Here is a 24,478-nt window from a genome sequence, read left to right on the forward strand (position 1 = left end):
CCCTCCTCTTTTTGCATTTTATTTTTCCAAGTGCTAATTCAGATTTTGGTCATAAACAATTTTTGTACCAAGTATGATTCTACATTACAAAGTTGTAGTCCAGACAAGAATTTTATACTTTTTTCCTGCCAGTAACCTTGAACATGCCAGAATGACCTTGGATTAAGGTCATGACACACCTTCAGGTCATAAACAATTTTTGTACCAAGAATGAGCTTCCAATGAATTTTCTTTACAAAGTTACTTAAAAGAAATTTCTGTGAAATATTTTTAAAACGCTACTCCTCCTACATCGGTGCATCGGTTTTTGATTTTGATGAACAGTGTTGCCATGGTTACTAAAAATAGAAATTTGTGAAATACTATTAAAATGCTACTCTGCCAACAGTTTTAGTCCGATTGCAATAAATCTTACAACAAAAAGAGACTAAACCAAGAACCATTATTCTTTTTATTGCTGTTGCATAGTTTCAAGTGCAAGTGCTACTTTTCTATGATTTTGCTATAAGTACAAACCACTAGAGCTACAGTCTCATCAGAGACTTCTGGTTGTTTAAATATCACATGAAATGAAGTTTCTCTCCTGGATACTCATAAGGAAAGATAATTTTTAAGGATATAATGCATTTTCAATATGTGATCAACTTAGTCCAAACTGAAGCCTGGGTCCTGTGGACAGTTTTAGTTTTATCAAGGACTCATAGTTTATCATCATGCATATAAGCTAAGTGAATTTTCAATACAAGTCCAAACAAGACATGAATGTCAAAGCATACAATTTAAACATGCAGTTTACTGCAAAGGTGCAATATATTTTACATACAGCACTTATTCCTTGACAAGATTTTCAAATTGGAAGTATTAAATACATGGCCATCCAAGGTCCTGAACTCCGGGTATATATTAATTTCAAAAATGAATTTTGATAGAGGGCAAATTGTTTTAAGAACCATGCAAACAGTTTGTCTGCAAGATGTCCAATAAAAAAGAAAAAGATTCTGAAGATGTAACTTGCTTTCCAAATATCGACTGTCCATGGAAATTTATTTAGAAAGTACTTATGAATACATGTACCAGTAACATTTTACAAAGTTATTAAATGTTTTATAAATTTTTTTTTTGTTTTCAATATTGAAAAAAATTATATAAAAGTGCACTTTCTTCCAACAATACAGAAATTCATTATAATTCATTAATTAAGGTTATATATACTAAAAGGCAAATTTGTTTGTAGAAAGGATTTTAACAGTGGCCAAAATTTGTTGTAGCTGGTGAGTTACCCTGCGAGTCACACTCCTGCAAACCATAGCTATGAAGTTGACAAAAAACTGTTTGACAACAGTTAACAGAGTTAGCAATACATGTATTCTATGTAAAAAAAAAAAAAAAAGACTAACACATTGAAATGCTCTTTGCAATAGCAGAATTTTTCAATTTTTTTACTTGCACTTTATAAACATATGTGAAATAATTTGAATAGCATTTTTGCCTCTGAATACTTACACATAAAAGGGCTAGATTTTTTTTTTCTGAAAATTCTGCTACTGCAAAAAGCATTTTACTTTGTTTCCAGTAATTTATCTATATAATACATATTCATGTATCTTGCACTTGGAAAACTGTTAAGTCAAATAGGTTTTTGTCAGCTTCATAGTTATGGTTTGCTGGGGTGAAGCAATAAGAGACATTAACATTTAAGGTGCTTGGACACAGATTTGAAGTTAACATTTTCTCAAATTTTCTGTATAATATCACAACTTATATATTGCAATAGCATTTCACATGAAAATATAATTAAAAACTTATTTTATCTGGAAATTATTGGAACTACTAATTCCAGGACGTGTTTGATTAACACATCTTTGCACTTACCCTGGTACACAAATTTTAACTTTATCCTTAATATTTAAGAAAAGAGGCGATTCTGTTATGTATTAATGAAAAATAGTACATCTATAATCCAGAAAGATCAGAGTAGAAATGTTCGAAAGCAAAACCAACTCACCAGTATTGTCAGTCCGTGCTCTGTGATGTGTACAGAGCTTAACAAATTGAACACACCCGTGAAACGTAAACTGTTTTTGTAAACAGGGCACGAGCCCTGTTATTGTTAATGTTTACGATTCACCGGGTGTGTTCAATTGTTAATCTCTGCACACACCACTGAGCACGGACTTACAATACTGTGAGTGGGTTTTGCTTTCGAACATTTCTACTCTGAATTTTCTGGGTTATATAGTTTTAATTTTTTCATTAATGCACAACAAAATTGCCACTTTTCTTAAGTATTAAGAATAAAATTAAAATATGTGAAAGCGCAAGGATGTGTGAATAATCCAACGCGTCAAGAAATTTGAAGTTTTGATAACTTCAAGATGAAATAAGATTTTTATTACATTTTAGTATGAAATGCTATAGCAACATATAAGTCATGAAATTATACAGAAAATTTGAGAAAATATTAACTTCAAATCTGTGTCCAAGCACCTTTAACAGATTTTGGACACTCTTGAAACTGTTTCTACGAACAAAAGTCTGCTTTTAGCAGAACCCTAATCCCACTTGGCAGATTCATTCTGTTAACAGATTCACAATAAAAAAAACCTTGATGTTAACTAGGCAAGATTGAACAACAAAATGGAACTTTTCAAGTTCCAACAATATCAGGCCTGCCTTTTTCTGTGTAAATTGATAGAAATCATGATTCATCTACAGTCATTACCAGATGACAATTAATTTTCTTCAGAACAAAAGAGTTCAGTCAGTTGTTTCACCTTCTCCAATATTTATATCAACCAAATACATGTAGATTAGTCAATTGTATCATCCACTCCAGTATCTATATCAAACAGTTCAATCAATTGTATCATCCACTCCAGTATCTATATCAAACAGTTCAATCAATTGTATCATCCACTCCAGTATCTATATCAAACAGTTCAATCAATTGTATCATCCACTCCAGTATCTATATCAAACAGTTCAGTCAATTGTTTCATCCACTCCAATATCTATATCAACAATATCCTTATCATCCACATCCAAAATATTGACACCATTCTCTGGATCACTGTGTAGGCTTTCATTTTCACTGTCTGTCATTTCCATGGTAACTTCAGACTTTTTCTCACTACTGAGGTTCTCTGTGACTTTTGAAACACCAGACTTTTGTATTAACTTGGACTGTGGAAGTAACCTGGTCAACTTTCTTCTTTCTTTCCTCCTAATAACATAGAGAAATGGCATCATGTAACTGATATTTCATTCCTTATTAAAACAGTAACTTTTGGTTGCTTATATATCGATTACTGTTACATTTGCAGCACTGAATTTTTTTTTTAAATTCATTTTTCCTATCATGCTCTGAATATATATATATACATTGCTGTGACGTCATGCCTTTGTTCTTACAGTCTGAAAGTTTACCTGTAGCTGTCGGCGTCCAATAATATTAATAATTATCAGTCCGATAATTTATTATTGGACAGCAATGATAACAAAATCTGTCAGAATTTAAAAAACAAATTGTAAAATGAAATCAAGGTTTAATACGTCCAGAAATAAAAACAAAAATAAAAACAAGAGGCCCAAGGGCTTTGAATCGCTCTTCTGATACACTGTACAACCTATCACTTTTATTTGAAGCCTCTAAGTATCCTGTATATTTAGATACACCCTTGAAATTCCAAAGATAGGTGATCATGACCTACATTTTAGATAAAACACTCTTGAGAATCCAAGATGATTCTAAGCCAATTAGTACTTGAGAGTAGGTCATGGTGACCTACTTACCAGTTGTCATTCTCTGAGGACCCAAGATGCATCAAAAGATCCAGCATCCGAAGAAAGTCCAGTAGTGTGCATCCTTAGGTGTATCATCCATGCAAGTTTGGTCAATATAGGGCTTATAGTTACTTGGAATTGAGATCTGCTCCAAAAACTTTAACCTGGTCAATCATCTGGAAAATGTACATCAGATCCAGCATCCGAAGAAAGTCCAGTGGTGTGCATCCTTGCAAGTCTGGTCAATGTAGGGCTTTTAGTTAACTGAAAATGAGATCTGCGCCAAAAAATTTAACCTGGTCACTCATCTGGAAAATATAGGTCAGATTCAGCATCTGAAGCAAGTCCAGTAGTGTGCATCCTTAGGTGTATCATCCATGCAACTTTGGTCATTATAGGGCTTATAGTTCCTTGGAAATGAAATCTGCTCCAAAAACTTTAACCTGGTCACTCATCCTGAAAATGTATGTCAGATCCAGCATCCGGAGCAAGTCTAGTAGTGTGCATCCCTAGGTGTATCATCCATGCAAGTTTGGTCAATTTAGGGCCTATAGTTATTTGGAAATGAGATCTGCTCCAAAAACTTTAACCTGGTCACTCATCAAAAAATGTAGGTCAGATCCATCATCCGAAGCAAGTCCATTAGTGTGCATCCTTAGATGTATCATCCATGCAAGTTTGGTCAATATAGGGCCTATAGTTACTTGGAAATGAGACCTGCTCCAAAAACTTTAACCTGATCCAAAAACTTTAACCTGCTCCAAAAACATTAACCTGGTCATTCTTTAGCTGAAATTGCAGCATCTGAAACCTTGACTGGTACGATGAAACACGCTAGAAGCATCCTCCATGCATCTCTGATTAATATAGGGCATAGAAGTACTTGAAAAGAAAACTGCTCCAAAAACTTTAACCTGGGACGCCGACGCTGAGGGTATTACATAAGCTCCTTCGTTGAGGTGAGCTAAAAATGGAAATAATTATTGTTTGGTCTGGGGTATTTCCCTAATTTATAGCTGTCGTATACTACCGTATTTATGGATACCCTTTAATGACAGAGTCAAACTACGATGGCATTGAACAGGCAAGTTGGAGAAAATAAGTTGTACAGCAGAATTCAAGGAAGTTTCAACTAAAGAAACTTTTTTTTATATATAAAACACTATTAAAATGTTTTACTCCGTTTTATTTTCTCAATACGGTAATATCACAGAGTAAGCCAAGAAGTTCACATGTTCTGATACGTAGTATCTACATAAGAATCTCAATAAAAATTGATAAACAACACACTATAAATTAAAAAGTAGGTCACGGTGACCTACTTTTCAGTTGACCTACTCTGAGGACCCAAGATACATCAACTGACAAAGTTTGATGATTCTAAGCCTAAGAGTACCAAAAATATTTAAATATAGCCATCAAATTTCAAAAGTAGGTCATGGTGACCTACTTTTCAGTTGATGTTTTTCGAGGACCCAAGATGCATCAACTTACAAAGTTTTATGATCATAAGCCTTAAAATGTCCAAAATATGCCTCTAACACACTTTGAAATTGAATGCCTGCAAAGTTCAAAAAGTAGGTCACTGTGACCTACATTTTAATAAATATGTTTTATGGTCCCAAGATGCATCATCTTATAAGATTTAATGATTCTACACCTCTCAGTATTTGAAGTAATGATCTTAAATGTTTTGAAAAAGATTAGCCATAACATTCAGAAAGTAGGTCAAGGTGACCTACTTTTTAGTTGACATACTCCAAGGACCCGAGATGCATCAACTGACAAAGTTTGATGATCATAGGCCTTAAATTGTTCAAAATATGCCTCTAAATCATTTTGAAAAAAGAATGGCCGCAAAATTTAAAAAGTAGGTCACCATGACCTACTTTTGAGTCAACATGGTATGAGGTCCTTAGATGCATCAACTGACAAGACTTGATGATCCTAGTCATTATAGTAAGCAAAATATCAACATTTTAATAAAATGTAATTTTTGGTCAAATTTGAAGTGACCTTGAGACCACGCCCTTTGCCCCAGGGTGATCCCCCGTGCAAATTTTAATCTACAACATATCCTCATCCTTTTGTGTAAGTTTGGTGATAATCTGCCCAGTGGTTCTTGAAAAGAAGATTTTTTAGCAACCACTACCTTTGTTTTTATTTCCCTAATTATCTCCCCTTGTTTAAGGGACACAACCCTAGTTTTAGTATTTAAATGAAAGCCCTTGAGCCAAGGATACTCTGTGACGAATTTGAAAAAAAATTGACTAAGGGGTTCTTGAGATTTGGCCCATTATCCAAAAAGTTTACGCAAACCACACAAATGGTCATAGCATTAGCTCTTTGAGCCTTTGGCTCAGAAGAGCTAAAAATAAATCACTTGATCTTTCATGTCACATAAAAGTGTTGACAGACAGACAATCTGACAGACATGGTAAGTAACACATTTGGTATCTGCAATTGATGCAAGGCCTTGCCGAGCAATGAAAAATTTTACCTTTGTTTTTGCTCTTTTCTCTTCTGTTTTCTCTCTTCAAGTGATTGTATAAACTCCTGCTCTTCTTTAGCAAAAATCTCATCCACCTGTTCTGGTGAAATACTTTTGTCAGATTTCAGCAGGTGAATAAACACACCTCCGGGGGAACGTCTTCTGGTTTTACTCTTTGAGAAAGACAAGGAAAAGAGTGGTGAAATATATCTCGTACATGTATATAGCCTACCATTTCATAAGTTCATGACAACATTGAAAACATGTCAACAACAACAACAAAAAAACAATAAATTTATCTAATTGTCTAAACAAATATGTCTGGGCATAATTTCAGCATGTCGTATTTTGTTACCCTATGACCTTGTCATTGGAAATATGACCCTGAATCAAAGTAAAGACATACTTTTGTATAATAGGCAGAAACAATCAATCAGGTATACAAAAGTATTGCCTCCTTACCTGTGCATTTAAACTTTAAAAATTAAATGAATTAAGTTGATCCTGAATTTATTGGTTATGTTTACCTGTATAAGTAAGCCACCAGCCTCTTCTATGTCTTGCGTTTTGTAAAATAAGTCCAGGGTCTTCTCTTTCCCTATTATTCTGTATATTTTTTCTGTAGAAATGTAGATGGTAAATGTACACAATAGTCCAAATTTTAATGTTTTATGGATTTTTTTCCTAGCAGATAAAATTCCATGTACATGTAAAACATTGAAAGCCAAAAAATAATGCAGATAAGAAAAGCTGTTTAACTTACTGTAGAATGAAGAAAACCAAAATTAAAGATTATGACTCAGAGATTTCCTTGCTCCATACAGAAGCATGTACACATACACACCTATGAGGTACACCTTAGGTTCATTCAGCTTCCTGGTGATCATTTTCACAATTTTGTCAGCCTCTAAATCTGGAAGTGGCTCTTTAAAGTCTCTATCATCATGCACCTTTACTCTCTCTTTCACTGGACGTCTTTCTTTGTGAGTTCGTTTTCGTTTCCTGCTTGAGTTAGAATCCATCTCAGGTAGATCTACCACCTTATTGAATGGATCATGGCTTTCATTATCACTTAATTCATTGGCCAAATCTGGCCTAGTGTCATTATACTTCAGTGTAAAGTCATACTTTTCAACATTGCGGCTATCATCACATGTTGAAGTTTTAACTCCAACATCTTTTAAGTCTTGTGTAAGAGTCTGTTCTGTCAGGACTGAACCCCAGATATTATTTATTTTCCTTTTTGCTGTCTGAGGATTTACATTTCTACTTGCAGGTCTGTCATTTTTGCGTATAGGGGATTTTATCTCCTCAGGTAATTCTGTCACCATACTCTTTTCATCATGCCTGCTAGAAGAAAAATATTTTGCTTTCTTGCATCTCCATAGTGGTGTGTCCTCATCACTGTATGAGGAGGTGTCAGAATCCTCACTGTCCTCATGGTGATTTTTGCTAGATCTGTAACTGACAGCAGGAACTGCCACTGGGCGATTTAATGTGGATGTTGGTAATGAAGTTTTATTTTCATCTTTCTGAAAGTATTCAAAAAATGTTTAAATTTATTTTTTATGAATCAACATGGTCAACAAAAAACAGTTATCAACTGATGATATGATCTCAATCACACTCTAGCTTTAATTACCGATAGTGCCATACGCATCATGTTTTGACAGAGATAGATTTATAAAAAGAAGAAATAAAATGTTAAACAAATCCCTGGAGTCCGAAGCCTGGGACCTGGTAAAATTGGACGCAGGCATGTGGAAATTGCATACTTACAAGCCCGAAAGGCATGTAAATTCTGAGGCCTAAGCCTCTGTATTATCAAATTAAATTATATCAATAACATTAAATGTACTTTAAAGACTGATTTTTCATCTAAAGTGGAGCACCAAACAAAATTTTAACGATAGTTTATTCTACCACGATTTCCAAGGAACTCTTTTGCAAAGGAGACACAAAAAGTGTACAGGTTGAAAACAATATTAGATCGATAGAAATGGATTTCGGATCATTTCCTTTGGCATGAAAAGGCAAATAAGAATAAAATTACTTGACAAAATTCTGGGCATGTAAATATTTGTTCGGGCTAGCGTAATAAGTGGTTAAATATGCCCGAAGGGCATGTACTGAAAAAAAGATTTGGAGAAGACTGCATTGATGCTGATCTCAACAGGATTTGAACATAGGCCCCTGAACTTGAGAATAATGCTCTACCACCTGGTCACCAATGAACAAATCTGCCCAATCACCACTTACTGATACATGTGTAACAGGAAAGGAGAAAATGTATGGCTGGACTGGGAATTGAACCTGGGACCCCTGCATCACTAGTCAGGTGCTCTACCAACTGAGCTACCCAGGCCGATATCAACGGCCCAAACCATTACATTTTCTCCTTTACATTCCATTACACATGTATATAATGTAGTACACAGCACTGTTTTATGCAAAGTAAATGGGAAAGTTGTACGTCTTTTTCCAAAACACATTATATGACATGTTCATAATACTGGATTAATTGTCCACAAGGACTTGTATCTAAGGCCAAACAAAAAAATATGTGTGGTTCCGGTTACACTTCCAAAAAAATTAGGGTAGGTTGGTAGGGAATTTTTTTTTTTTTTTTTTTTTTTTTTAACAAAATGATTTTCTTAATTTTTTCTTTAGAAATAATACCTATCACTGCTTTGCAAATGGCATTTAGATGTGGTGTGATAATATACTAGTCAATATTGGTCGGGGACACCTACATGCTAGTTTGCTTTGGATTTAACACTATTAAACTATGTTCTGCAAGGAGACCGTCATTGCTGAAACTAAAACTTAAACTGGAGCCATTGATGTATATCGGGGAAAATTCCGGAAAAAATATGAAAATTGCCAAAAAACAGTTTAGGGTCGGGGGTATAAAATAGGGAAGGTCGGGTAACCGGAACCACACATATTTTTTTATTTGGCCTAATTAAATGTACAGTATACATATACAATGATGACCACAAAGTGATGCTTGCAAAGTGAGCTTAAAAATGCTTACTAGAATGAAGTATTTACCTTCTCTTAATATAGTTACCCCTACTATAAATTTTTTACAGTAGGGGTAACTATATTAAGAGAAGGTATATATTACGTGACAAGCCCCTGTGGACTGACATAATTGATGTAAACAGGTCCGGCACAATCTCTTGATTAAGCTATATAGCTTGATTTAGCTATTTAGCTTTATTAAGCTATTCAGGATAGTTTGATTTAGCTATTTTATCACACTTTTTTCTCAAATGTGTTATTTTCCAAGTATGCACAAAAAGTCGCACCTTGGTGCAGTGATGATATTTAACCTTGAACTCTTATGAAAATAATGCATGTAAAAATCACTCATCAAATTGCGTCTCCTTAAGAGACTTTGTACTCAAAGTTCTAAAAGTTCTGGGGCTATATAAAGCAATTGATACAGTTACTTCTTCAGTGAAATTATAAACAGTCTAGACGAACTCCAAAAACAGCGTGAACTCCGAAAACGAAGTCTTTGGCTCCATCATGCATTGCGCCAAAATGGCGTCCGATGTAAACAAACGATGGATTATCGTTCGCTTTCTCCAAATATTCGGCTGCATAATGGCTGTATCTAGTGCAATATTACTTCATTTTATTTTTTGTTGAATGGATAATTGCATTTATTAAATTATTTTGTGAATATTGACTTATTTATCGCTTCAAACTCTTGCATATGGGTGAATTGGATATACGACATCAAATTCAATACTGCCGGTAAGAAATATTTTCTTATTAAATTTATTGTCTCCTTGATTTAAATTTTATGTCGTTCCTACACTAAAGGTGCTTTTATTTGTTTTTGGAGACACCCAACTTGTATTTATTTTAATCATAAAATGGGCATTTGTCACCACGGAGTAGGAGTATTAACAGGTTCATTTTTAGAAGATATGTTGTGCCCTTAATATCTAGAAGAGTGGGTTTTAAAGCCTTTATATTGATAGATAATAGTTTTAAAAATGTGTTCATAATAATATCTGTTCGTATATGATAAAAAAATCGGTAAATAACGATGGTAAAAACTTACGCGTCCAATTCAGATGTCGTACACAAATAAAAAACCGGAATGCTAATTTATGTGTAAAATTCAGTCAAGTTTTTAACAGTTACAATATATATTGTCCCATTTTGCAGATATATCCCTTTTTTATGCATATTTACTTCTCAAAACGTATCATTTTCTCTATAATTGATCTGACTTGAAACGTTAACTTTGAAAGTAAATATCTCCTTTTTTGCAAATAAAATCAAAAATCTGACAAATACGATCTCTTCCTAAGTCTTTTATTTAGCATTTCTGAATACTGGTATAATTGCCATACTTTCCAAAACTTTGCAGGGACAATTTTTGTAGACCCATCATTTTTGCCGAAAAATCGCCATTTTTTGTGTGTGTGCGCATGCGTGGACTCTTTTTTCGGAGTCTTTTTCAGTCTCAATTTCTTACTTCCGGAAACGCTGTTTTTGGAGTTCGTCTAGACTGATAAAGGAGGTTTTCTAAAGGAGGTTTTTTATTTTACAAAACTCAAGACATAGAAGAGGCTGGTGGCTTACTCATACAGGTAAACATAACCAGTAAAACATAATGCACACAAGGCAGTGTACAGTTACCCAAACAATGGAAATTCATCTTTTGCTTAAAATTATTCAAATGCTGCAATGTTAGCACTATCGTTGATTTGGGTTGTTGATTTGATAAACCATCTTACATATCAGGATATATGAATAGTCAAATACTTGCGACTTTTTGTCTATTTAGTACAAATAACATTTTTATGAAAACCTGCATATAAATAGCTTTATCAAGCTATTTTGAATAGCTTGATAAAGCTATACAGCTATTTCAAGCTATATAGCTTAATCAAGAGATTGTACCGGACCTGGTAAATATTTACAGATTACATTGCTTTCGATCTATGATTACCCAAATTTAAGAAAACTACACCTTTGGTTGGAATTCATTATCGTTGTCAGAGTCTGTTATTTCTCCTTCTTCAAGGTCAGACATTGCAAGAATAATTTCTTTAAGCAACCCGCCTTTTCTTCTACAACAAAATGACAAAATGACAATAGCCCCTATAACGCAGAAATTTCGTGCTTTTTCCGGTGTTGCAGATTTAAGACAGTTCAATCTAAAAATGATTCGTAGATCAACTATTCACCTACTTGATTACTATAAAATATCTATGAAAAAGCTCTCTCTCTCTCTCTCTTGAATTCAAACTGCGAAAATTGTAATAAAATAATAATATCTCTCGAATAATCATTGTATCAGTGCTATCGGGATTTAACTGTAGCAGGCCCGTAGAACGCAGGGGGGGGGGGGGGCAGGGGGACGCCCTCCCCAACTTTTTTCTGAGTATAGTATTTTGCTATGGTAAATCTTCCTTTGGATGCTGGTCCCCCCACACTTTTTGATGTTGTAAGGTCGAGTACTAGTTTTTTTTTGGGGGGGGGGGGGCTTGTCAGATAATTTTGGGAAGATGGCCGCCCCACTTTTGGTCAGTTTAGGTTTTTTTAGGGGGGGGAGTCCCCCCCCCCATTTTTGAAGGACTAGGCCCGAACAACAGTACAAAGAGGGGCGGGGGCATCCCCCTAGTATTGTTTACAATATAAAACAAAGCTTATTCATAGTTGTACCCCTCAGTAATTTTTCCAGTATTTATTTTACTATACACAATAGAGATCAAAACTAATTTACGGTTGCGCCCAGAGGGTCGGGAGACAGTCTGGGCAAAAGATATAGAGTATTATACTATATGTACGGTTTTTGCTCAGATTGTCTCAATTCCCTGTGGTTGTGCCCGCATTAATAACGTCTGATGCCCTTTTTTTTGTCCGCCGCTTTCACAGAAAGTAGGGGATATTAATTTTATTTGTCTGTCTAGATCTGTCCGTCAGTCTGTCCATCCCTCATTCTGTGTGTCTCTGTGTAACACTTTCGCTTCCAAAAAGCCTTTGAGCTTTTGCATTGAAAATTTATATCACAAACACCTATGGCGCAACGAAGACCGGTTTTGATTTTGATGTCCAAAGGTCATGGTCAGAAATTTATGCATTCTGTCTGTGGAACACTTTCATTTCTGAATGATATCCCAAAATGCCTTTGAGCGTTTGCAGTGAAATTTTATGTCACAACTCCCCATGACCTAAAGAGGACCCCTATTGATTTTGAGGTCAATAGGTCAAAGATCAAGGTAAGAAACTAATACATTGGGAAAATGGTTTCCAGATGATAACTTCGGTTTTCTTGATGATTTTTAATGTCATTTTGTATTATAACTCTCAATGTCATTAAGAAGACCCCTATTGATTTGTCAAAAGGTCAAAGGTCATGGTCAGAAATTCCTACATTCTATCTGAGTAAAACACTTTCATTTCTAGACGATCTCTCAGAAAGCCTTTGAGCTTTTGCAATTAAATTTAATATCACAACTCCCTATGACCTAAAGAAGACCCCTATTGATTTCGAGGTCAATAGGTCAAGGTCAGAAATTCATACATTAAAACAGGGTTTCCAGATTATAATTTTAGTTTTCTTTAAGATTTTTCAATGAAATTTTATATTATAAGTCTCCATGTCTTAAAGAATAACCCAATTGATTTTGAGGTCGAAAGGATAAGCTAAAAAAATTAATTTCCATAGAATGGTTTCCTGGTGATAACTTTAGTTCTTTTTTGGGATTTTGCATGAAAATTTATACCTTTAGATAATTTAACTTTTAAAGGAACTTGTTGAATTTTTTTCAAGGGAAAATATCAAATGTGTCTTATACTAAAAAAAGTTTAGCTTTGCTTTAATAGCCATTGCCATGAAATACTGAAAATAACAAACTCATTTATTAAAAAAAAAAATGTCATATATCTAGAAATGATTGTATTACATAATTATTGTACAAATGATTGTATGATTTATGCGTATCTTCACATTCTAGAATATTGTATAAATGTATGAAAATTGATGATTCTTATATGTTGTGCCTTTGCCAATTATTGTAATTGTGTTTGCGCCAATAAATATTGTATTGTATCGATGGTGTTTAACTTAACTATTAACTATTGATTTTGAGGTCAAAAGGTGAGAGACCATATATTGCATACATATTGCATACATAGTTTTTCGGATGACAGCTTTAGTCATGGCCGTAACTAGGCTAAAATTTTTAGTGAGGCAAGGATTCTGGGGGCCACCCGAGTCCCAAGCGGGTCGAGGGTAGTGCCCTGATGGGGTTCTGGGGGGGGGGGGCAGGGTCTCAAAAGCTGGATTTTAGTACATTAAAGACTTAATCTTTGAAAATTTTCACATATTTTGAATTATTTTTTACATGCTTTCTAATCTATATAATGAAGCACCAGGTGAGATGATCGATTTTCAAAAATTGAAAGTAAAGTTGAAAGTATTATAATGAATTTAGTACAAAGACGCAAAATAATTTCAGATCAAAGTAAAGCCATTTTCAATTTTCAGCAAACCTTAAAATTTTATAGTGAGGCATTTGCCTCACTTGCCTCAATGGTAGTTACGGCCTTGTTAGTTTTTTTGTTAGCTTTTGCAATGAAGCTTAGGGTCATGAATTTCTTTAACGCAAAAAAAACTCCTTTTGACTTTAAGGCCAAAAGCTGAACGACTTTTTTCCACACATGAATTTCTTTCAGGTCTTCCACTCTTTCTTTTTTTTCCTTCAGCGGGGGACATAAATTCTTTGAATTAGCTTTCTTTTTGCTTGTTAAAAATTTCTGTTAGGTTGTCCCTCCCTCCCCCCCCGCCCCTGAAATGGGTTGCTTGGCTTTTTCTTCATTAGTGTGGTACCCTTCACACAATTTCGTTCACACACTCTCTACATTGGCTTATGTAACCTCTAGACGAAAGACAGGGACCAAAGGAATGAAAACAAAGTTTAACGCATGGTTTAGAACATGAAAGATCTGCATAAGGTTGAAATTATCTTGTGCTCTAGCATTGGTTTGGGAATGACCATTTGATTCTGAAAAAGGGTGTGGCATTTTTTCCAAGTCAGATTATTTATTATATCAGTGAAGGACTTTTTATTTATTTTTTCCAAGATGATCAGGGACAGATTTATTTTCATTTTTACTGAAAAAAGTTTGACCCCCCCCCCAATTAAATAGTAACAAATCTGGCGGGCCCTCCTCCCCCCCCCCCCCCCCCCTCAAAAAAGCACACACACACACGTCAGAATCAAATAATTGTTATCACCTCTTACAGCCATAATATAGAATAAATCACAGATATAAATAAAGATTTATGTCACTGAATCTCTTTTTCTTTGTTTACCAGAGACATTAATAACAATTTATGTTTCTGCTTGCATCATATATATATATATATATATATATATATATATATATATATATATATATATATATATATATATATATATATATATATAATCCCTAACATTTTTCTTTTTCCACTTAGCATGCTAAGTATCTGGAATACTTTGATTTCATGTTTCATTATTGTCTTCAATTTCTGATAATGGGTAAGTGCAGTCATTATTTCTTTCAGAAACAGATGAACACCCCCCCCCCCCTAAAATGCACAGTGCTTTTTGGAGATGAACCCCTCCCACGAATCAGTTGTATTCAAACATCATCCTGTTTCGCCGATTCATTAGCAAAACATTTTCATGTTAATGATTTTTTTTTTTTACATTTTTGAAAATATTTGCAACATTTGTCCTTTATTGCATGATTAAATAACACAACTACAAACTGAAACTCTTAACTTTTTATTGTTATAATTCAGTATCAACTACATATATTCTGGACGGATGATAAATCAACTACAACATCAGAAGCTTTAAAACTACATACATATATCACATCAAATATTATGGCAAGTTACAAAATAGACGTTTAATGACTGTACCTTTGAACTAAAAAGAATATTATTCAGTACTGACTAAAAACAAACAAATCAAAAGAATGGAAAGTCAGATGTGATGAATTGATATCATTTTTCAGTGAGAGGCTCAAGACCACCATGTTTTTCCAAACTAACACATTCACATATTATCTTTACCTATACAAATATGCATCTAATACAATGAAAATGATCATTAGCATCAATAAGTCACATAAAAAGATTACACCTGCACATGGAGGTTTTCCTATGATATGGATTTTTAAAATAAACATGTCGACTACAGAATATTTATATTCAAAAACGTTTTCCTTTATAAAACACTATTTAAGCAACGCATATCTATATCTGTATAAATAGAGGTTCCTCACATCATAAATGTTCAACGTAATTTCTCAGTGACGTCATAGGGTTGACGCACATTCAATGGATCAAACTTGTGCCTTTGAGTTTTGAAAAATAAAACATTTCATGCATTAAAGATTATCCTCAGGCAAATATATATTATTAAAAAGTCACAAATGTAAATATAAGTAATAAGGTATCATTTTTAAACATCTATTGGGATATAAATACGGGTTGGTACATGATAAAATTTACCAGAAAGCCCTTCAGGCTTTATGGAATTTGATCACGTGACCAACCCGTATTTATATCCCGATAGATGTTTAAAAATGATACCTTATTACTTAAGAATTTGACAAGATTCAGACAGAAGCATTCAACTGGGAATAAAATATGGTAGTGAAGGAGATAAAAAGAGGAGATTTAACTGCGACTTTCCATACTACTGCTGCTTAGTTGTAAACAATTTTCTGAAACATTCAGACTTCATAAAGCAGTAAAAAAATCCATTCAGACACGTATACATTTATACACATCATACAATGACACTAATGCCATGGTGCTTTTCAAATATATTGAGACATAGACAAATGGGCTACAACGCTTACCTGAGTATCATCTTAGTCTCTTCTTAAGAAATGAATATGTTGATAAATGAAACCATTTACTGTTGCCATCAACTCACAATCCATAGTTTTTATCAATCTTGATATACAGAATATTCACTGAATTTTGATATCAAGTTTACAATTGTTGCCTTATTATTATAATTCTGCTAAAAGGAAATCTTATTTCTGTGTTAGGATTTGAAAGCCTGTTTGTGCCCAACCCTAGCTCAAAGAGCCAAGACCACTTTACAAATTTGAATCTACACAATATTAAAAATGGTATTTGTATAATCTTCTCTCTCTTAAAAAACATGGTGTCCTCTTATACTCAGTTCATTAGGTATTCATAAGCTTTGATCACCTCCAAAATAAACATTCTTTGATCTCATTCAACAGCAAAAAATACAAAATAGTATACATTTAACTAGAAAACACTGCCAATGTAAAATAATGATGTACATTTTACAACTACATGTAGATCATACAGACACAAATGAAAGCTGCCACTGGATTAAAACACCTACTGTAAGAGAAGGCAAATAAATTATCCTCTAGAGAGGTAGAGTCAAGCTAAAAAAATGTTCATCTTACATAACTAATAAGCCTATCAACATCATTATTCTTATAAAGCCTTTTAGATCTTGTTAAATCCATCTTCTGTTTTCTTGGACTCCAAAAGCTTTTTGTTGAAGCTCTCAAATGCCACTCTAATGCCCTCTCTGTCTGAGCTGGTACAGGTATGGATTTCCCAATGTCGGCTGTTAGATTCCAAATCTAATTCCAAGATTTTTTGCAACTAAAAATGTGAAATTAAAAGAAGAATTATTATTTTGCTTAAGGATCAATTTCTTCATAATATAAAAACAATACGACAAATAAACTAAAAAACTAAACTGTAATTATTTACTAATATGTAAAAATTATAATATATATATATATATATAAAAAGAACCTCTTCCTTGGACTTGGCCCCTTCTTTGTCACTGTAGTTACAGAGCACCATCAAAGGGAGATTATCAAGCTCAGGGTCAGCTAGTGCTTGATGAAGGGCGGTGTTGGTCAGTTGCAGATCTTCATCACCAGCAGAGCTGTCTACAACAAATACTACCCCCTCTGCTCCCCCAAAGTATTTATCCCAGTATGGACGGACATTGTCTCCTCCTGCAATGCGAATTTACCACAAAGTGATCTTAGCTTCTAAGAAGAAATCTCTCAAGAAAATGTGCAATTTAACATATCAGTAGGAGTCTTTTCTTAAATAATAGGGACTTATGATATAAAATAGGGATGGCAATCGATTACAGAATTGCTAATCGGTTAATCGCAAGATGTTCTGACCGATTAATCGGTTAATCGTATCAAAATACATATTTTTCCCCCAAGTTAATCTATTCATATACACAAGAAGACTAAAACAGGAGTAAGAAGTTAGAAACTTTCTGTTTATTTTCTTCATAGTGATGTACATATATTTTTCTTCAATTTCAAAAGACAAGAAAAAATTAAGAAAACCATGAACCTTGCCTCAGAATTCAGACACGATTTTTCCAGTGTACATGTAGATGTCACACAGGTTCATTCTGCATTGTCACCATAATCAAAACAATGCTCGAACTTCCACTTAATTTACAATGCTTCTTCTAATGATATGATTTAATAGATAACGACAAAAGATAGGCATACTAATTCACAGTGCTCAACGGTGATCTATTTATTATCATCAAAGAATTATGGGACAGTTGGGGTAACGACATAATGTTTTTTTTTTAATCAGTATTAATTAACACTTCCCAAACTGACCAATTACCCTATCAATCTGGTCAGCCATAATTACCTTCAATTAAGCTTGATAATAAGATTTGTAAAACACTAAGTTATCAACTCGTCACAGATAAAACACATGTCACCTTTTTGTGCAAAGGTTTCCTTTTGCAAAAATGAATTTAAAAAAATTGCGCTCAAAGTTACAAATATTTTATTTTTTCCGACTAACCGATTACGGATTTTCTAACCAATTACCATTGTTCCAACCGATTAATCAGTTAATCAGTTACAAATTGCCATCCCTAATATAATATTTCAAATTACACACTGACAAAATATAGATGGACAGATAAAGCCAAATCAATGTCCCTCTCTTTTAGCTGAAGTGGAAGACAAAAAAAAAAAAAAGGAATGAGTAAAATAATTTTTGTTTTAAAATATATTTTTTATCCTTACCTCCTAGTTCTTTAACATCAACTATACAATTACTAAATATCAAGGCTTTTATACTGAAACCTGTCAAAAAAAAAAAGGTTCTAAGCAGAAACAAAATTTAAATTTCATTTGTTCAACTTAATGGTCTAAATTTATAACTGTACAACATATAGATAAATTCTAAAATTTTTGTACAAACCAACAGTTGGCTCGATATTTTCTGTGCTTTCCCCACTTAAAACTGACAATAAAGTACTTTTCCCTGTCTTTGACAAACCAAGACACAGAACTGTAAAGTTAGGCTTTGCTGCTGGAGGATCCCGTCCACACATCCTCCTGAAGAACTACAAAACACAGGCATTGATTAGCACACTCTTACAAATGTATTCAAAAGAAAACCCTTTTTGCCAAAAGTCATTCTTATTTGAATTCAAAACTCTTGCTCGTATGCAGCTGCAAAGTTTGCAAAAGATCTACACCCACTTTTTGGTCCACTAATTGTCACTCTGTGTTCTTTGTGTTGAAAATGTAAATAAGGTACATGCACTCTATCAAGACTACTATTTCAGCTCTCATATCATTATTTTTTTTATTTTCACAATATCTGAATTATATTTTTTTGGAAATAGCATAGACCTTCCTTTGAATAAAATTGGGTTCCCATCAACCACAGATGCTTTGGGGAAAGTCTGGGTGAAATTGATCTGGTGGTAAAGGAGACAAATTTGTGATATTGACTTGTTGGTACTGGAAATGAATTTGATTGATTTGAATGGTTGTTTTAATGGCTCTCATTTTTTAGTGATCTGTAAAATTTAACAGGACACCATCTGTTTGGCCTTTTTCATCCACTGATTTAGCAAGCTCTTGTATGATATTAATGAGCTGGGTTGTTGCTTTCTGTAACTGTGTTGAGAGTTCATTTGGATTCAGTGGTGTTCCAGACATAACATGGCTTCTGATGCTGTGTTGAAGCATTTTGAATGTTTATAGATGTCAGTAAGACAGGTCTTTGGTTTTCTGGTTTGTTATTTGGTTCTTTTCTGAATACTAGAACGATGGCTGCCCTTTTCTAGTCTTCTGGAATGATGGATATTTGAAGAAAAAAAAATGTGAGAATTTAACAGATAAAACTCTGTGACTGCAAGCTTCATTCTGGTTAAAATCAACCTTTCTCTTTCTAGCTATTGACTAACAACAGACTAAAAGGTGTGGGGAGGTTAATAGCGAGCACAGCAAGCAGCGTAAAGAACTGATATCGTTGAGAGCTCTTATGACAGTACCTGGGTAAAGAGAATATTACTTCGCACATTGATCCAAATGAATTTTCTTCTGCAGTAACTTCTGGACCCACAATCCTTTGCAATGTAGTGGTTAAGATGCTACTGGGCCGATGTACCCAATCCCCATTACAGCAAAATGGATCTTGCTACAAACTACTGTATTTTCTTGTGATAATAACAATATTTAATTAAAAATAAACTCACCTTGATTTAACAATTGTTAAATGGGACTGCAGATAGATAGTAGATAAAGTGTTCTTTGCTAACAGTTGCACTTCTCAGACTTTGTCATGGAAATGCAACTAATATACAATGTCATGTAACATCACAATCAAGATCTTCCAAATGCTTTGTGCGATTTGAAGAGGCAGATCTAAGTTAAATAAGTTGAATAGGTATCCAGTAAAACACAACTGCGCTCGCCCCAACAGTTGCACTGTCAACATATTAATACTGAAGTAGTTAGTGGTACTTCTTTTGTCACTGATCATTAATACCTATAGCGGTATGTAACAATTAAATGTACAAATACTCCGCCCTCAGTAAAAGCTGCACTGTCATATTTTTCATTTATTGTCATAGTGTTCCTTCTTTCTTCTTGGTGAGCCCCTCCTGTAATTGAGCACACCATTAAAAAATGGGTGTAAATAGTTTATTTTAACCTTATACATGTGTACATTGAAACACCTAGTTAACGAGGTTCGCTCCTGAGCTTTTGAGCAGATTTTTATCTTAACCTATATTTCAAAAATTCTGCATAATTTTTTAACTCTTACAATAAATTTGGATTCTACAATGCCAGTTTAACTATATTCAGTTAAAACTCCATGATTAAATTCCATACCTAAAGCATTGAATGAGGAACTATATTTTGTGGTGGAAGGTTTTTTTTTAGAAGAAAATGATCATTTTTTCTCTTTCGAAGTATTTAAAGAATGTTAAGTTTGGATTCCTATTTTTACATACAGTCTGCACTTATAGTTATTTTCTGCAGTGGGCTGTTTTATACTGGTCCTAAATTATCTATTAAATAAACTGTCATGAATTCTATCATAATATTTGATAAATATAGCAAATATATTGTGAAAAATGAAGAAAAAAAAAAGCCCTAATTTAAGCTTAAAATTAGCACTATTTTGGTAATATCTAAAAATTAACATCACAGACCCCAACTTTTAATTTTCTTTTCTGAATATATACGACACTTTTAACCATTTTTCTTAAGGAAGAGATTGCAAGGGTCCATGAAAAAAATCCGCTCTATGAATTTTTCTCATTTTTACATATAATTTGCCTTACGTTAATGGTATCATAATATGAAAATGTCAACCATGGTCATCAGGGTTATAAGGAAGATATGGTTGCCATGGTAACCACCGTTTTTCAATATTTTGATATTTGTGTAGTGAAATTTTAAGGATGGCATACAGGTATCAAAATTAAACCAAATTAAATAATTTTCAGCAGATATTAAATAATATGCTTTATATTCATTGAAAATAAAAATTGTATCGGAAACTATTGATAGATGTAGTAATGCCACAGTTGCTTTGGGGAGTAGTCGTTGTAAATTTGCAGTAATATTTTCACCCCAAGAACAGTTTTCAGCGTCTTGACAAAAAATTGCCCAATGAATTTTCCTAAAATCAATATATTTTGTAACAATTATTATAAGTGACTTATGATTAAAATATGAAGTGGGGTCATCACATTCTTTTTTAAGCTACATGCATTTCAATAACCCCCCCCCCCTTCCTAAAATATCAAAAGATTTCATAAACTTTAATCTGAGGGTTTGTTGCTGAACCTTTAATATGCATAATCTGTTTAAAAAAAACTATAGAAAATACGTATAGATTAATAAATATTTTTTTCTGAAAATCTTTTGGTGGTTGCTCATTTTATATGTAGAGCAGAATGATAAAAGTATCATGTACACAAAAACGACAGCAAAAGCACATTTTTTTTTTAATTTTCCCATCTCAAAATATTCATTCCGTTATTATATCAATAAAAATATATACATTCTAAACCAGTGCACAGTGGTCCAAGGGCCAAATTGTTCATGATCTGAACACTCATCTAGTTCTCTGCACTGTGACTTGGAATCGGAAAGGGGGGGGGGGGGTCACATGAACACATTGAATGAATAGGTTATTTCAGAGAACTTGTACCTGCAATATATACCGTATATAAAAATCCTAGCTATTATCTTATTTGACAAATTTTAGTGATTTGCTATTTGATATTTATATTTGCAAATATTTTTCCTTCAGATTCATTGCAAGTTAAAAAAAAACAAATCAGTTTCTCATGAACTAGGTAAGCATTCATATCTCCATTGTGACGTCATAATGCCACACTTGACGTCAAAACTAAAGTGCAAACTGTTTAGTTTCAAAAATAATCGTTGAATGACATTATAATTTATAAATTTGCGCTTCATGCTCACGCGGTTCATGAAATATGCTGAGGTTAAGCGATTTTGTTCATGTCCTATGAATTTTTAAAAAATAAATTCATTTTTCAAATATATTCCCGTGAGCATGATGAGTTGAAGTGTTTTTTTTAAAATGTATCTGCTCAAAATAATTTTCTCTCTCTGGTACACCTGGTACCTCCGTAGTACCTCGATTGTCAGAATTAACCTCTCTTAGTTTCGTCTGTCATTCTTACACGCGTATTTTTTGCTAGATTTGTGAAAACTTGCAAAAAGAAACTTTTCTTTTCTGTCAAAAGAAGTGTGTTGAGTTTCAATTTTTTGCCAAATACGGTGCATAAAACATTTTATCACAACAAATGTTTACGCAATATATGTGCCGACGATTCAATGTTTACATTGTCTATGTAAGAGTTGAAAATGCTAGAGAAGATCTTACAGAGGAAAACAGTTTCCTCTGCGATATTTTAAAAAATACGTTCATGTCCAGCATGCGACCTCAAACTGGTCTATACACGTATATATGAAAATCGCATTTGTTTATCTGCCCATCCATATAGGCCTATATTCATTATAATCACTGAGAAAATCACGCCGTCTGAAGCTTCTAGGAATTGAATATCTTATTCATAGATGTAGATCCTATAGTAGAGAAACCGATCTCAAATAAAATTCTAAAATTCTAAATAAAACTAGAGGACATAAAGATCCAGATATGAATTAAATTTATTCATGAAATAGATTTCAGTGTTCAGAACTACGATAAAAGGTAGACGTGTCAAAACGAAAAAAAAAAACACAGGGATAAAAAAAAAAAAATCTGCGTCGACGCTCACCAACACTCTGCAAATTCACATCTTTATCTTATTCTTTCTCTGTTTTAAAAATATTGCCACGAAGACTTTTTGTCATTGGCGTAATCATAATCACGTTCCTTATTCAGCTGTTATTCCGGAAATGGTTACCGTAAACCTTCTTTTTTTAAACATCACGAGTCGATCACGTGACGCCTTGCAATCGCTTCCTTAAATTCAGTAAAATGTCATTACTTTTAAATGATTTTTTTGCTTGTTAAATTTTTAATGCCAGAAAAATGAAAATGTTTGAGTGCAAAAAGGTCAAATAATTGAACATGCGGAGTAATTTGAAAATTTCTTCGTTGTCACATATTTTTATGTGTCTATTTAAGATGAAATAAGACTGTTTTTGTTCCCATAATTTATTTGAACAAAAAATGTTGGAAGAAAAACTTTAAAAATTGATTTATGTGCAAGACGTATTTACAGTGCAAAAAGGTCAAACTAAATGCTCTGTAGCGCCAAAAGAAGCGCATTGACACCCATTTTTTGTTTTGATTTTTAATAAAGCTATGTGTATAAATTCTAAAAATATACTTGATAAAAAATGCTCATTAATGGCAGGATCCAACCTCCTTAAAACGCTGTAAAAATAAAGGTTTTATCTATTTACCGAATAGATGTAAATCCTTATTACTGCACAAAACAATTGTAGGTTTTGGCACATTATGCTTCTTGAGTTTGCAATAAGGGTGAATACTTCAATCAATCATTAATTAATCAATTCCAGTCAACTGAGACAGACAACTGTCAACTGTAAACTTCTTAGCAGGTGTCATAACAGTATTTCACTTGAGGTTCACGTCAAATCATGGCTGACGCAAAATAATTCCTGAATCTTCCCTTCCGATTCGGGCATTTTAACACGAGACTGGAGCTGAATTTTTTTATGAGATGAAAAACAATATGTAAACTTCCTGAATTGACTAGATTCATTATAATTTAGGGCGTGCTGACTTTTCTATATACTGTATTTGAGTGGGGAGTGATTAGGCCCTGGACTTGATTTTCAAGCACCTGCTCGACTTCGACCGAAACAAACTTGCGTGCCTTGCTGGATGGCTATGTATTTTTTGGTACTAAAATCTTTATAAAGAATTGTTTTACAAGATCTGAAAAGGAAACTTCTCAAAAGTTTGTTTTCAATTAATACCACCTACTCAAAGTTGCGACTTTTTGGTAAGAATATATAGCGAAATTTAATACTGTTGTGCAACCTGCAGTAAAACCAGATTTTATACTTAGAAATATTGTAGTCTATAATTTAAGGTTTAATTTCGTGAGTTTAGACGGAAAATGAGAAATAATGGCATTTTTTGGCCGTCATTGCTGTCCGTTCGCGTTTAATGGAGCATAGAAAATTAGTCCAGATTTCCTCTAAAATAATTTATCTTGACCACACAAGGGCCTGATTTCGATGTATCGGGTTGAGAGAAATGCATGAAAATTAGAAGACACTTTAACAAATACCTTGCCATCACACTCGTTAACATTATTTACTCACAAACAATTTCAAATTCTATAAATTTAA

General features: G+C 33.5%; 1 protein-coding gene across 1 annotated transcript; it reads right to left on the bottom strand.

Annotated features, from left to right (window-relative positions):
- Positions 1–425: 425 nt before the first annotated feature.
- LOC133182528 (phosphorylated adapter RNA export protein-like) lies at positions 426–23,701 on the bottom strand. The gene is made up of 10 exons (XM_061317373.1): positions 23,561–23,701; positions 18,567–18,711; positions 18,389–18,448; positions 17,121–17,329; positions 16,805–16,964; positions 11,274–11,482; positions 7,119–7,806; positions 6,802–6,893; positions 6,284–6,447; positions 426–3,223 (listed from the first exon to the last, which is right to left on the bottom strand). Exons 1-10 carry the CDS (start codon positions 23,612–23,614, stop codon positions 2,983–2,985), a joined length of 2,022 nt encoding a protein of 673 aa, XP_061173357.1. The 5' UTR covers positions 23,615–23,701; the 3' UTR covers positions 426–2,982.
- Positions 23,702–24,478: the final 777 nt, after the last annotated feature.

The sequence above is a fragment of the Saccostrea echinata genome, unplaced genomic scaffold (genome assembly GCF_033153115.1).
Source record: "Saccostrea echinata isolate AGI-Se365-2 ecotype Australia unplaced genomic scaffold, CSIRO_AGI_Sech_v1 ptg000009l, whole genome shotgun sequence".
In the NCBI taxonomy this organism is placed as follows: domain Eukaryota; kingdom Metazoa; phylum Mollusca; class Bivalvia; order Ostreida; family Ostreidae; genus Saccostrea; species Saccostrea echinata.

Coding starts and splice junctions, on each gene's coding strand:
- LOC133182528 (XM_061317373.1), bottom strand. CDS start 23,614: ATGTGCCAAAACCTACAATTGTTTTGTGCAGTAATAAGGATTTACATC. Junction 18,712..23,560: donor TAAGGATTTACATCTATTCG/GTAAATAGATAA, acceptor TGTGTTTTGTAG/TTCTTCAGGAGGATGTGTGG. Junction 7,807..11,273: donor ATAATGAATTCCAACCAAAG/GTGTAGTTTTCT, acceptor GAATACTTTCAG/AAAGATGAAAATAAAACTTC.